The sequence below is a fragment of the Delphinapterus leucas genome, chromosome 5, assembly GCF_059928025.1.
Source record: "Delphinapterus leucas isolate spDelLeu-1000000601 "Yukka" chromosome 5, BTC_Dleu_Yukka2, whole genome shotgun sequence".
Taxonomy (NCBI): Eukaryota; Metazoa; Chordata; class Mammalia; order Artiodactyla; family Monodontidae; genus Delphinapterus; species Delphinapterus leucas.
In genome coordinates, this window is record NC_143133.1 from 64,004,176 (window position 1) to 64,018,405 (window position 14,230).

Here is a 14,230-nt window from a genome sequence, read left to right on the forward strand (position 1 = left end):
CTTTTGCTGCATCCCATAGATTTTGAGTCGTCGTGTCTCCACTGTCATTTGTTTCTAGGTATTTTTTGATTTCCTCTTTGATTTCTTCAGTGATCTCTTGGTTATTAAGTAGTGTATTGTGTAGCCTCCATGTGTTTGTATTTTTTACAGATCTTTTCCTGTAATTGATATCTAGTCTCACAGCGTTGGGGTCGGAAAAGATACTTGATACAATTTCAATTTTCTTAAGTTTACCAAGGCTTGATTTGTGACCCAAGGTATGATCTGTCCTGGAGAATGTTCCATGAGCACTTGAGAAAAATGTGTGTTCTGTTGTTTTTGGATGGAATGTCCTATAAATATCAATTAAGTCCATCTTGTTTAATGTATCATTTAAAGCTTGTGTTTCCTTATTTATTTTCATTTTGGATGATCTGTCCATTGGTGAAAGTGGGGTGTTAAAGTCCCCTACTATGAATGTGTTACTGTCGATTTCCCCTTTTATGGCTGTTAGTATTTGCCTTATGTATTGAGGTGCTCCTATGTTGGGTGCATAAATATTTACAATTGTTATATCTTCTTCTTGGATCGATCCCTTGATCATTATGTAGTGTCCTTCTTTGTCTCTTCTAATAGTCTTTATTTTAAAGTCTATTTTGTCTGATATGAGAATTGCTACTCCAGCTTTCTTTTGGTTTCCATTTGCATGAAATACCTTTTTCCATCCCCTTACTTTCAGTCTGTATGTGTCTCTAGGTCTGAAGTGGGTCTCTTGTAGACAGCAAATATATGCGTCTTGTTTTCGTATCCATTCAGCCAATCTGTGTCTTTTGGTGGGAGCATTTAGTCCATTTACATTTAAGGTAATTATCGATATGTATGTTCCCATTCCCATTTTCTTAATTGTTTTGGGTTCGTTATTGTAGGTCTTTTCCTTCTCTTGTGTTTCTTGCCTAGAGAAGTTCCTTTAGCAGTTGTTGTAGAGCTGGTTTGGTGGTGCTGAACTCTCTCAGCTTTTGCTTGTCTGTAAAGGTTTTAATTTCTCCATCAAATCTGAATGAGATCCTGTTAACCTTATGGGGATTCCCTTGTGTGTTATTTGTTGTTTTTCCCTTGCTGCTTTTAATATGTTTTCTTTGTATTTAGTTTTTGACAGTTTGATTAATATGTGTCTTGGCGTATTTCTCCTTGGATTTATCCTGTATGGGACTCTCTGTGCTTCCTGGATTTGATTAACTATTTCCTTTCCCATATTAGGGAAGTTTTCAACTATAATCTCTTCAAATATTTTCTCAGTCCCTTTCTTTTTCTCTTCTTCTTCTGGAACCCCTATAATTCGAATGTTGGTGTGTTTAATGTTGTCCCAGAGGTCTCTGAGACTGTCCTCAGTTCTTTTCATTCTTTTTTCTTTATTCTGCTCTGCAGTAGTTATTTCCACTATTTTATCTTCCAGGTCACTTATCTGTTCTGCCTCAGTTATTCTGCTATTGATCCCATCTAGAGTATTTTTCATTTCATTTATTGTGTTGTTCATCATTGTTTGTTTCATCTTTAGTTCTTCTAGGTCCTTGTTAAATGTTTCTTGCATTTTGTCTATTCTAGTTCCAAGATTTTGGATCATCTTTACTATCATTATTCTGAATTCTTTTTCAGGTAGACTGCCTATTTCCTCTTCATTTGTTAGGACTGGTGGGTTTTTATCTTGCTCCTTCATCTGCTGTGTGTTTTTCTGTCTTTTCATTTTGCTTATCTTACTGTGTTTGGGGTCTCCTTTTTGCAGGCTGAAGTCGTAGTTCCTGTTGTTTTTGGTGTCTGTCCCCAGTGGCTAAGGTTGGTTCAGTGGGTTGTGTAGGCTTCCTGGTGGAGGGTACTAGTGCCTGTGTTCTGGTGGATGAGGCTGGATCTTGTCTTTCTGGTGGGCAGGTCCACGTCTGGTGGTGTGTTTTGGGGTGTCTGTAGACTTATTATGATTTTGGGCAGCCTCTCTGCTAATGGGTGGGTTTGTGTTCCTGTCTTGCTAGTTGTTTGGCATAGGATGTCCAGCACTGTAGCTTGCTGGTCATTGAGTGAAGCTGGGTGCTGGTGTTGAGATGGAGATCTCTGGGAGATTTTCACCGTTTGATATTATGTGCAGCTGGGAGGCCTATTGTGGACCAGTGTCCTGAAGTTGGCTCTCCCACCTCAGAGACACAGCACTAACTCCTGGCTGTAGCACCAAGAGCCTTTCATCCACACGGCTCCTTAATTTGGGATGATTCGTTGTCTATTCATGTATTCCACAGATGCAGGGTACATCAAGTTGATTGTGGAGCTTTAATCCGCTGCTTCTGTGGCTGCTGGGAGAGATTTCCCTTTCTCTTCTTTGTTCTCACAGCTCCCAGGGGCTCAGCTTTGGATTCGGACCCGCCTCTGCGTGTAGGTCGCCGGAGGGCGTCTGTTCTTTGCTCAGACAGGAAGGGGTTAAAGGAGCCGCAGATTCAGGAGCTCTGGCTCACTTAGGCCGGGGGAGGGAGGGGCACGGAGTGCGGGGCGGGCCTGCGGTGGCAGAGGCTGGCGTGACGTTGAGCCAGCCTAAGGCGCGCCGTGCGTTCTCCCGGGGAAGTTGTCTCTGGATCCCGGGACCCTGGCAGTGGGGGGCTGCACAGGCTCCCTGGAAGGGAGGTGTGGAGAGTGACCTGTGCTCGCACAGAGGCTTCTTGGTGGCGGCAGCAGCAGCCTTAGGGTCTCATGCCCGTCTCTGGGGTCTGTGCTGTTAGCCGCGGCTCGCACCCGTCTCTGGAGCTCCTTTAAGCAGCGCTCAGCGCTCTTAATCCCCTCTCCTTGCGCACCAGGAAACAAAGAGGGAAGAAAAAGTCTCTTGCCTCTTCGGCAGGTCCAGACTTTCCCCCGGACTTCCTCCCAGCTAGCCGTGGTGCACTAACTCCCTGCAGGCTGTGTTCACGCGGCCAGCCCCAGTCCTCTCTCTGTGCTCCGACCCAAGCCCGAGCCTCAGCTCCCAGCCCTGCCTGCCCCGGTGGGTGAGCAGACAAGCCTCTCGGGCTGGCGAGTGCTGGTCGGCACCGATCCTCTGTGCGGGAATCTCCCTGCTTTGCCCTCCGCACCCCTGTGGCTGTGCTCTCCTCCGCGGCTCCGAAGGTCCCCCGCTCCGCCACCCGCAGTCTCCGCCCGCGAAGGGGCTTCCTAGTGTGTGGACACTTTTCCTCCTTCACAGCTCCCTCCCACTGGTGCAGGACCCGTCCCTATCCTTCCGTCTCTGTTTATTCTTTTGCCCTACCCAGTTACGTGGGGGGTTTCTTGCCTTTTGGGAGGTCTGAGGTCTTCTGCCAGCATTCAGTAGGTGTTCTGTAGGAGTTGTTCCACGTGTAGATGTATTTCTGGTGTATCTGTGGGGAGGAAGATGATCTCCGCGTCTTACTCTTCCACCATCTTCCCGGAAGTCTCCCAAGATATCCGATTTTAATTGAAAGGGACTCACTGTATATTCTTATCCACCTCTTTAAGTCTTCTTAGCCAGTATTTAATGAATAAAACATTAAAGTTCTAATTAGAGTATTAGATTAGGTTAGAAAAATGCCTGTAATGTCAGATAATGCCTCCATTTTTTAATGTTTCTGAAGATTCCTGAGACAAACAGAACCTGGCAAACAAATCCTGGCAAAACACTTACCTGGCAAAATACAACTGCATTAAAAACAGTCTAATACCTGTGTAACCCAAGGGTGTAATTAAATCATAGGAAGGAAACATGCCAATAGAATAAGTAAAGCTTTACTTGTCATGAGCACCCCAAAATGGGCATTCTTTGTACTGCAGTCTTACCAACCTTGAACTGAAACACTGTTTATAAGGTATCATTTAAAACACTCCTATAAGAATACAGCGATACAGTCATTTGCTTTAAAAGTCCATATTGCAGGTATATTGGGTTGGCCAAAAAGTTCGTTCGTTCTTTTCCGTTAAGATGGCTCTAGTAGCACTTAGTTGTCTTTAACTGCATTCGAAACAATTTTTTTAGATTGTATGTGACAGCTCTGATATCAGCGTGCATTTAAAAAAAGACTTATCAAAACTGGTGAACTTCTGTGTAGCCATTTTAATATTGAAGATGGAAGAAAAAAGCAACAGTTTCGGCATATTATGCTTCATTATTTCAAGAAAGGTAAAAACGACTGTAATGCAAAAAAAGATTTTGTGCAGTGTATGGAGAAGGTGCTGTGACTGATCAAACATGTCAAAAGTGGTTTGTGAAGTTTTGCGCTGAAGATTTCTCACTGGACGATGCTCCACAGTCGGGTAGACCAGTTCAAGTTGATAGCGATCAAATTGAAACATTAATTGAGAACAATCAACGTTATACCACGCAGGAGATAGCTGACATACTCAAAATATCCAAATCAAGCACTGAAAATCATCTGCACCAGCTTGGTTACGTTAATCGCTTTGATGTTTGGGTTCTGCGTTAAGTCAAGCAGAAAAAAACCTTCTTGACCATATTTCTGCATTTGAAACGTAATGAAAACGTTCTGTTTTTAAAACAAATTGTGATGGGTGAGGAAAAGTGGATAATGTACAATAATGTGGAACGGAAGAGATGGTGGGGCAAGTGAAATGAACCACCACCAACCACACCAAAGGCCGGCTATCATCCAAAGAAGGTTGCATTGTGTATATGGTGGGATTGCAAGGGAGTCCTCTATTATAAGCTCCTTCCGGAAAACCAAACAATTAATTCCAACAACTACTGCTCCAAATTAGACCAACTGAAAGCAGCACTTGACGAAAAGCATCCAGAATTAGTCAACAGAAAATGCATAATATTCTATCAGGATAACACAAGACCACATGTTTCTTTGATGACCAGGCAAAAATTGTTACAGCTTGGCTGGGAAGTTCTGATTCATCTGCCGTATTCACCAGACATTGAACCTTCAAATTTCCATTTATTTCAGTCTTTACAAAATTCTCTTAATAGAAAAAAATTTCCATTCCCTGGAAGACCGTAAAAGGAACCTGAAACAGTTCTTTGCTCAAAAAGATAACATGTTTTGGAAAGGACTTCCCTGGTGGCGCAGTAGTTAAGAATCCGTCTGCCAATGCAGGGGACGTGAGTTCAAGCCCTGGTCCAGGAAGATTCCACATGCCACGGAGCAACTAAGCCTGCGAGCCACAACTACTGAGCCCACGCGCCACAACGACTGAAGCCCACACGCCTAGAGCCCGTGCTCCGCAACAGGAGAAGCCACCACAATGAGAAGCCTGTGTACCGCAATGAAGAGTAACCCCCACTCACTGCAACTAGAGAAAGCCTGCGCACAGCAATGACGACCCAACACAGCCAAAAATAAATAAATAAATTTATAAAAAAAACAGTTTTGGGAAGATGGAAGTATGAAGTTGGCTGAAAAATGACAGAAGGTAGTGGAACAAAAGGGTGACTACATCGTTCAATAAAGTTCTTGGTGAAAATGAAAAACGTGTCTCTTATTTTTACTTAAAAACCAAAGGCACTTTTTGGTCAACCCAATACAATAAAATGCATGAAAATCAGATTTATATTCTTTGTACTGGTACAGCTTAGCAGTTAAATAATCAAAATTATTGGTGAGGCAATAGTAAAGAGTTTGAATTACTGTTTATGTCCATTTAGCCTTAGAAGGCATACAAATTTTTAACATGAGAAAAAATTGTACCAATTTAGAAATCAACAAAGGTAAGATGAGAATACAGTCTTATTAAAATTATTAAAAAGCTAAACATGGTAGAATATATTTTCTTTGCAAATCACATAACAGTGCATTCAAAAATTTTATTCTTCAGTGGAAAAAGTCTGTGATTACTAGTTTTTCTATAGAACTGTCCTGCTTATAATACCTCTGAAGATGCTTACAAAGTTTTATTTTTAAGTTAATATTTGAATAGGTAATGTACTCTCATAGTTTTAAAAGGTAAAAATACAGTGAAGAGTCTCTCTCCCACAGTTTTCTCCTATCCCTCTACCGCCTCCTTGACTGCAAATATAGTGCTTTTTTTAAGGTACCTGAAGGAAACCGACAGGAAGCAGAGCAGATCATGGTACCGAAGAAACAGCGCAGGGCCTGGAGCTAATGCCAAGCTCGAATGTGCCTCTGCCACTCCCTGGCCGGCTCCAATACGTGGGAAAACCTCAGTGTCCTCATTTGTAAAAGGAGGATCGACATCAGAGGATTTCTGTGGGTTTAAAATAGTGCCTACATTCCCTTCAAACTCTCCCCAATATAACCACTGTTATGAATCTGAGATATATTCCTTGGAACCTCTTCTATGCATTTACAAACATTATCCGTCCTACACATACTCTAACCTTAACCTGCAAAGGCATCTCTATGGCTTTCACTAACATTTCTCAGATACTTCTAAAATATGTTTCTTGTTTTATTTCTAATTGTTTTTGCATTCTCTGTTGTTTGGGACATAAACAGTTTGGCCCAGACGTGATGCATTCTCTCTTTTGTCAGTAGTATTCCTGTGTTCAACTGTTTTGGCTTTGAATTAATTTTGTCTGAGATTAAGAGTATCACATTCTTTTGGGACAGCTTCCCCTACACCCCTGCTCCTTTTATCACTTATCTATGAGATTTTGTTTTTCAGTGTCTGTCTCCCTTGATAAATAACAGCATTTAAAAACTTCAACCTGTCTCTATTAATAAGTATAATCCACTCACACATAACATTTTACTTTATGCTTTCTATTAACTATGCTTCTCTTCTTTCTTCCTGCCTGCCTTCAGCTTACTTGGTTTTCCTTTTTCTTTTTTTTTTTTTTAAATAAACCCTAATTCTCCCCCCTATTCAAAGGTTCTCAAATGTGTCAGTACTAGGGCATACGGATATCTGAGAGGCAGTTCTTTGGTTGTTGTGACTGGCTTGTATCCCCCCTAACTTTCAAAGGTCCTGCCACACATGCACTAAGTGAAAAACTTGAGCCTATAATATAATCTAAGTCCATTTCAAAGAAAAACACAAAGTATTTTTTGGATGGTTATACTCGACACAGAATTATCAAGGAATTTAACTGGACTTTCACATTTAAATCAAGGGAAGACTATACTTAGTTTTGTTTATGACTCTACCAAGAATTTGGTGACTTTGAAACTTTACCATTTCAAAAAATCATGTTGCTGGTGGTACTTAAGAACAGCATAACATACTTGTACGGGTCTGCATTTATAGCTATACATTCATAATGACTTTTCATATTAGAAGGATCTAACTATTTCATCTTGTCTTCTAATGTAGCTGTACCTGCGACCACATTGTAGTCCTTTTATTTTCTTCAACTCTTTGCTTGTTTTTCTGTTCATATTTATTAATGAAGGACTAGGCTGGGTGAGCAGTTAGGGTATACAAACAGCTTCCTTTATCAAGAAAGCATGTGGGTAGCTATAACCCTGGAATGTCCCTTCACCATTATCCTGGGATCTCCATTCACCATCACCTTGGAAATTACTTTTGCCTCTCTCATATGCTGGATCTACTGCTTTCTACACTCGAAATCTCTTCTTTCTTGGTTTATGCCTACATCTTGGTGAGAAACAGTTCATCCTCTAGTAACCAGCTAAGAAAAGGCACATGAGGTAAAAATATTGAAGACTCTCCTCCTATTTGATAGTTTGGTTGGATATAGAATGATGGATTGGTAATAATTTCCATTCAGAATTTAAAGTCACTGTGCTAATGCCTTCCAGTTTTGCTATTGAAAAGTCTAAAAGCCATTTAGACACTTGATCCTTTGTATGCGACCTGTATTTTCAGGAATGGCAAGGCAGCCAGAAACGGTAGAACAAAGTGAGCAAACGGGAACCAGGGGAGTGAAGGGGGACAGATCACATAGGGCCACATAAATTTTGTTTTTTTCCCACTATGAGTGTCATGGGGAACTACTGCAGAATTTTGAGGAAAGGAGGAACATTACCTGACTTATCGGAAATAGATCATTTCAACTCCTGTAGTGAGACTAAAGTTGAAGAAAATGGAGATGGCAAGAGGGTAGAAGCAAGGAGACCAACAAGGAGGCTAATTTCAATAACCTAGGCAAGAGATGATGGTAGGTTAGACCAGGGTGTTTCACTGGAGGTGTGAGAAATGGCTGGATTCTGGATATATATTTTTAAGGTTGAGCCAAAGGGATTTGGTTCTGCATTAGCCATGGGGTTGAAAGAACAGAGTAAAAGATGACACAAAAGCTGTTGCCTGAGCAACCAGAATAATGGAGTGAATAGAGAAGACAGGGAACTCCCTGGTGATCCAGTGATTAGGACTCGGTGCTTTCACTGCTGTGGCCCGGGTTCAATCCCTGGTCGGGGAACTAAGCCTCATGGAGTGGCCAAAAGAAAAAAAAAAATAGAGAAGACAGAAGTATAAGGCTGGGGACAAGAAAAGTTCAGTTATGCACACATCAAGTACAAAATGTCTACTATTTGTCCAATTGGAGATGTTGCATCAACAGTTGGATACACAAAAGTCTGGAATTCAGGAGCAGCTGCTTTTTGGCTGGGCTGTTTTGGAGCATGGGCTCGTTCTGGCATTTACATTCCCTTTGATCCTATTCATTTTCCATGCCAGGTTATCCAATGTGAGCCACATAATATTTTTTTAATATGTCCTTTTCTGCTTAAATCACCTAAAACTATTACTTATAGTGAAGAGCCTTAACTGAAATCATTACTAAATCAGGAAAATAAATTAGTTTTAAATTGTGAATGAACAGAACTTTATTAAAATGGAAAGGAACTAATGGTAAAATCTTAACTGCTTCTAAGCTGAATATATCCCTTGGCAAAGCCCATCTATTTCCACAGAACAAGCAAAACAAAAATTGCAACCCAACATACAACTAATGAGCTAACCATAAAAAAATCATTAAAATCCTCAAGTTTCCCCAAATGAGTTTCTCTTCCCTCTGGAATCTTCAATACTGCTATCAGCATGTTACACATAAGGGGATCATCCACCAGTAATTTATACTGTGTGAAAATATCCATCATACACAAGAAAATCCAATTTTATTACATACGGTCAAAAATAATAAAAATTCCAAATTAGAACTTGAAATTAATGACATGGTACGCTATTACAAAGATGAATTAGATGTCCATTTTTAAAAAAATGAGAATAAATCTCTGCACTGTTATCATACTATAACACAGTATTATTGTATCTATGAGCTTCCTAAGCATGCAGACATCTAAATTCTGGTAGTTATAACTAATATAGAAAAATTATACCCTCAGATAAATTGCTTTTAAAACATAGGCTGGGGCTTCCCTGGTGGTGCAGTGGTTAGAATCCGCCTGCCAATGCAGGGGACACAGGTTCGAGCCCTGGTCCAGGAAGATCCCACATGCTGCGGAGCAACTAACCCCATGTGCCACAACTACTGAGCCTGTGCTCTAGAGCCCATGAGCCACAACTACTGAGCCTGCATGCTACAACTACTGAAGCCTGTGCACCTAGAACCTGTACTCCGCAACAAGAGAAGCCACCGTAATGAGAAGCCCGCGCACCTCAACGAAGAGTAGCCCCCGCTTACCACAACTAGAGAAAGCCCGCGCGCAGCAACAAAAGACCCAACGCAGCCAAAAATAAATAAATAAATTAAATAAATTTAAATAAATAAATAAAATAAAATAAAATATAGGCTGTAGACTTAGAGTTCCACAGGGTAATAAGATAACAGATACTGGGGAAAAAAGGTCCTATAAATTATGAGTAGAAGATAATGGATGCATGAGAGGTAGAAAAGTCTAGTATTGACATATTACGAAAGAATACAACGACGTTTAAATGAAAATACTGATAGTTTTTGTTAGATAACCTTTTTCTGATTATAAGATTTATTATCACAGAAAATACAAGAAAGTATAAAAGAGAAGTCTCAGCCCATATTCCAGAATCCAGAGATAACCACTTTTCACATTTCGGTGTACTCTCTTCTAGTCTTTCTTCCTATGCACACATGTACATGAAATGGGTGGGTGTGTGGGTGTATGTGTATGTGTACACAAACGCAAGATCTACTAAACGCTATTTGTACATCTTTTTTTTTCATTTCATATAACACACACATCTCCCTTGTTTTAAAATATTTTTCAAAGACAACTATTGTAAACAAGATTTTACCATATGAATTTCCATGATATAACCACTGTCCTACTAGTCAACATTAAGGTTGCTTATAAGTTTTTATTACTATAAATAATGCTACAATAAATAGTATTATTCATAAATCTTTGAATTTCTGAATTTAGAGACCATATTTCTAACGATACTTCTTAGGAAAAATGTTTAGAAACCACTTAAATATCAACAATGTAGATATGATCCAAAAATGCTGCTTGATTCTGAATTTAAATAAAAGAAGAAGAAATACACATGAAATAAAAATTAAAAAGCACAATTCAATTCAAACAAACATCTATCAAACTTTGCCAGCAAGTTTCCTTAATGAATCAAATGAGTTTCTCCTCCCTCTGGAATCTTCAATACTGCTATCAGCATGTTATACATAAGGGGATCATCCATCAGTAATTTATATTGTGTGAAAATATCCACCATACACTAAAAAATGTGGACTTTTAAAAGATCTGTAAAAATCTAAAATCTATTTTCACACAATTACGAAGTATTTCAAACCAAGAATGCTATAAGTAACGTCCCATCAAGCATGAATTAGTGTACCCATTAGAAAAAGAAAAAAAAAGCTAAACATGGCTTCCTTGACAATCTACTAAAGTAAAGTGTACAGGGAATCCTAAAAAAGTAGGGCTTAGTTTTAGTCATCTCTTAAAAAGCAGCAAAGCTAATAGAATAAAGCATGTTAAAAATAAAAAATACTATACTAAGAAATAAAAAGAGGTAGTAGCCCTTATTAAAAACTAATCTACTGGGAAATTTTACCACAACTAAATTACAAGTCTATTTTTTGTTCCTAGTATCAGAGTAATTTGAAAAAAATTTGCCTTATGTTTGATTGAAATAAGACATTAAAAACTATCAGCTCAAACTTCATAAATAAACAGGAGAAAATATTTTTTAAACTCTTCTCAGATTAATCTATTTTTACATCAATTACCAGAGATATGACATTGCCATTTTATTTCTATACTCACAAGAGTCTGATTTAATTTATAAGTTCTTAGTTTGTTTCTATCCCTCTAAGGCATTCTTAAAGATCGTAAGTCCTAGTATATGCTAATTCTCAAAGGAACATCATTCACAATCAATGTACTTCTGATCACTGTACACAGACAATGAGTGAGCAGAAAACTTGCTTATTGAAGTATTCCAGAAAATGTTTGTACCTGCCTTTATTAACTGGCCTATAATAATATACCCCGGTACAAGAGTATTTTAAAACAGCAAAATGTTGTTATAATGTATAACATAATAATAATATACAGTTGACCCTTGAACAACGAAGGGGTTAGGGACGCTAACCCGCCATACAGTTGAAAATCCGCATGTAACTTATAGTCAGCCCTCAGTAAACGCAATTCCTCCAAATATGCAGTTCTACATCCTTGAATTCAACTAACTGCAGATGGTGTAGTACTGCAGTATTTACTATTGAAAAAAAATCCGCATGTAAGTGGACCCTGAGAGTTCAAACCTATGCTGTTCAAGGGTCAATTGTACTTTATTGTTAATAATGGTCAAATGTTTCCTTTGTATATAAAAAGTATAAAGTATAGTACATAAACAGCCCTGTATTTAAGCTTTAGAAGTCTATAAAGGAGCTTCCCTGGTGGCGCAGTGGCTGAGAGACCGACCGCCTGCCGATGCAGGGGACACAGGTTCGTGCCCCGGTCCGGGAAGATCCCACATGCCGCGGAGCAGCTAGGCCCATGAGCCATGGCCGCTGAGCCTGCGCGTCCAGAGCCTGGGCTCCACAACGGGAGAGGCCACAACAGTGAGAGGCCCACGTACAGCAAAAAAAAAAAAAAAAAAAAAAAAAAGTCTATAAAAACCTACAGTTGAAATCTCACTACACTCAAAGATTTCTGTTGTTCAGAAATCTGCCTCTGTCAAATAATTGATTTGGATCTGGAAATAAACTATATAGAGATTTTTATTGTCATGCCATTTGTTGGAGTAGGATTTGATTTGAACTATATCATAAGAGGAAGTGTGACTTCATAGCAGTTTATCAGGTAAACAAGCTCCGTATAGCCAAAAATCATATGCATTAATACAGAACAGAGGACTTCCCTGGCGGTCCAGTGGTTAAGACTCCGCACTTCAATGCCGGGAGTGTCGGTTCGATCCCTGGTCAGGGAACTAAGATCCCACGTGCCACATGGTGTGGCCAAAAAAAAAAAAAATACGGAACAGAAAAGCCTCTACACAAATGTGTTTCCCACCCATGATGGTGAATTTCGCCAACAAACATCTACCATAAATAAAGACAGCAATCTGTTTTTATCTCTAATAAAAGAACTGCTGGCAAGCATTTTAACCATTATGGCTTAAACCACTGTGGAATTTCAATTATGAAATAATTTTTAGTGCCCATCAGATGAAAATCTTCCAATAAACAACATGCTCCCAAAAACAAGACAGAGCGGTACAGTTCAGTTCTGAATAGGACTGTTCTGTTCATCTCACCAGATTGATCAGCCTTCTCATCGCATGTTCATGAGAGCAAACACATTCACAGGGATCGAATCCACCTTCTGCCATGATTACCCAGCTTGATTTAACTTGACTGTTTAAATCTAGGAGGAAGGAAAAAATATCATAAGACTACTATTCAGAATTACTCTTTCTCTTGAACTATGAAGAATTCATGTATGTATAGATTCATAATAGTTTTCTTAAATTAAGTATAGTTCATATTTATTAATGACTTAAATCTATGAATTTATTACTAATATTATATGAATTATGAATCTATACAAATGATTGGCTACCACTTTACCATCAAACTGATTTCCTGTAAATGCAAATGTCTTCAAATACTCTATACTGGCCCCATCTGTGAAGATGATGATACTAGAGCCCTACTCTGCTTAATTACCAAATCCTTAAACTTTGTTAGCCCCAGTACTGCTATGGACTGAATGTGTCCCCACTAAAATTCGTATGTTGAAGCCTTAATCCCAAGGGGATGGTATTTGGAGGCAGGGCCTTTGGAAGGTAATGAGGTCATGAGAGTGGAGCCCTTATAAATGTGATTAGTGCCCTTAAAGAAGAGACTGATATCTCTCTCTCTTTAACATGTGAAGATACAGCAAGAGGGCATCCATCTACAAAGTAGGAAGAGATTCCTCACCAGACTCTGAATCTGCCAACACCTTGATCACGGGCCTCCCAGAATCCAGAACTGTGAGAAATAAATGTTTGTTGTTTAAGCCAGAGGTCCCCAACCCCCGGGACGGCTATTGGTCCACGCCCTGTTAGGAACCAGGCCGCATGGCAGGAGGTGAGTGGCCGGTGAGTGAGCTAAGCTTCGTCTGCCGCTCCCCATGGCTCACATTACCACCTGAACCATCCCTCCCCACCCCCCGTGGAAAAATTATCTTCCATGAAATTGGTCCCTGGTGCAAAAAGGTTGGGGACCACTGGTTTACGCCACTCAGTCTGTGCTATTTTACTATAACAGCCTAAGCTGACTATGGCAACTTTGCAGCCTTTATCCTACCAAGAAAGCCCTCTAAAAGAAAAAAATGAGTTATCTAAAATGATACCAATGTGGGGGGCAGGAAGGGCATGAATTTACATGAATGAACATGATAAAAGCCAGGATATAGCTGGGAAGATTTTGAAAAATAAGAGTAACAAGATGGAGTACTACAGATATTTAAGATGGAATAGGCAATCAATGGAACTCGTAAATTAACTTAAAAGACCTTCATTCATTCAAAAAATATTTAGCACCTGTGCTAGGCATTAGCAATATAAAAGTGAGCAAAAACTGATACAGTCTTTACCCTAAGGGTGTTCACATTCTAATAGTGGAGACAGATATTAATCTAAATATTTTAAAAATTATAAATGCAAACTTGTAAATGTTATAAAAGATAAATGGACCAAAAGACTGGAAAAAACAACACACAGAATGAGAGAAAATATTTGCAAATCATATATCTGACAATGGCTTAATGTCCAGACTACATAAAGAACCCCTCTAACTCAATAACAAAAGCAACTCAATTTAAAAATGGACAAAGGGGGCTTCCCTGGTGGTGCAGTGGTTGAGAATCCACCTGCCAAT

The 14,230-nt window shown here is 39.5% G+C and overlaps 1 protein-coding gene and 1 pseudogene across 1 annotated transcript in view; one reads left to right on the plus strand and one right to left on the minus strand.

The window, feature by feature from the left end:
- SMIM14 (small integral membrane protein 14) overlaps nucleotides 1-14,230 on the minus strand; it is a 71,356-nt gene that overhangs the window by 32,475 nt on the left and 24,651 nt on the right. Inside the window, exon 2 of the mRNA XM_022565729.3 lies at nucleotides 12,622-12,731. Within this exon, the coding sequence (XP_022421437.1) occupies nucleotides 12,622-12,696 (75 nt within the window). The 5' untranslated portion in view covers nucleotides 12,697-12,731. The remainder of the gene's footprint in view (nucleotides 1-12,621; nucleotides 12,732-14,230) is intronic.
- Nucleotides 13,429-14,230, plus strand: part of LOC149749137 (uncharacterized) — a 32,620-nt pseudogene continuing 31,818 nt past the window's right edge.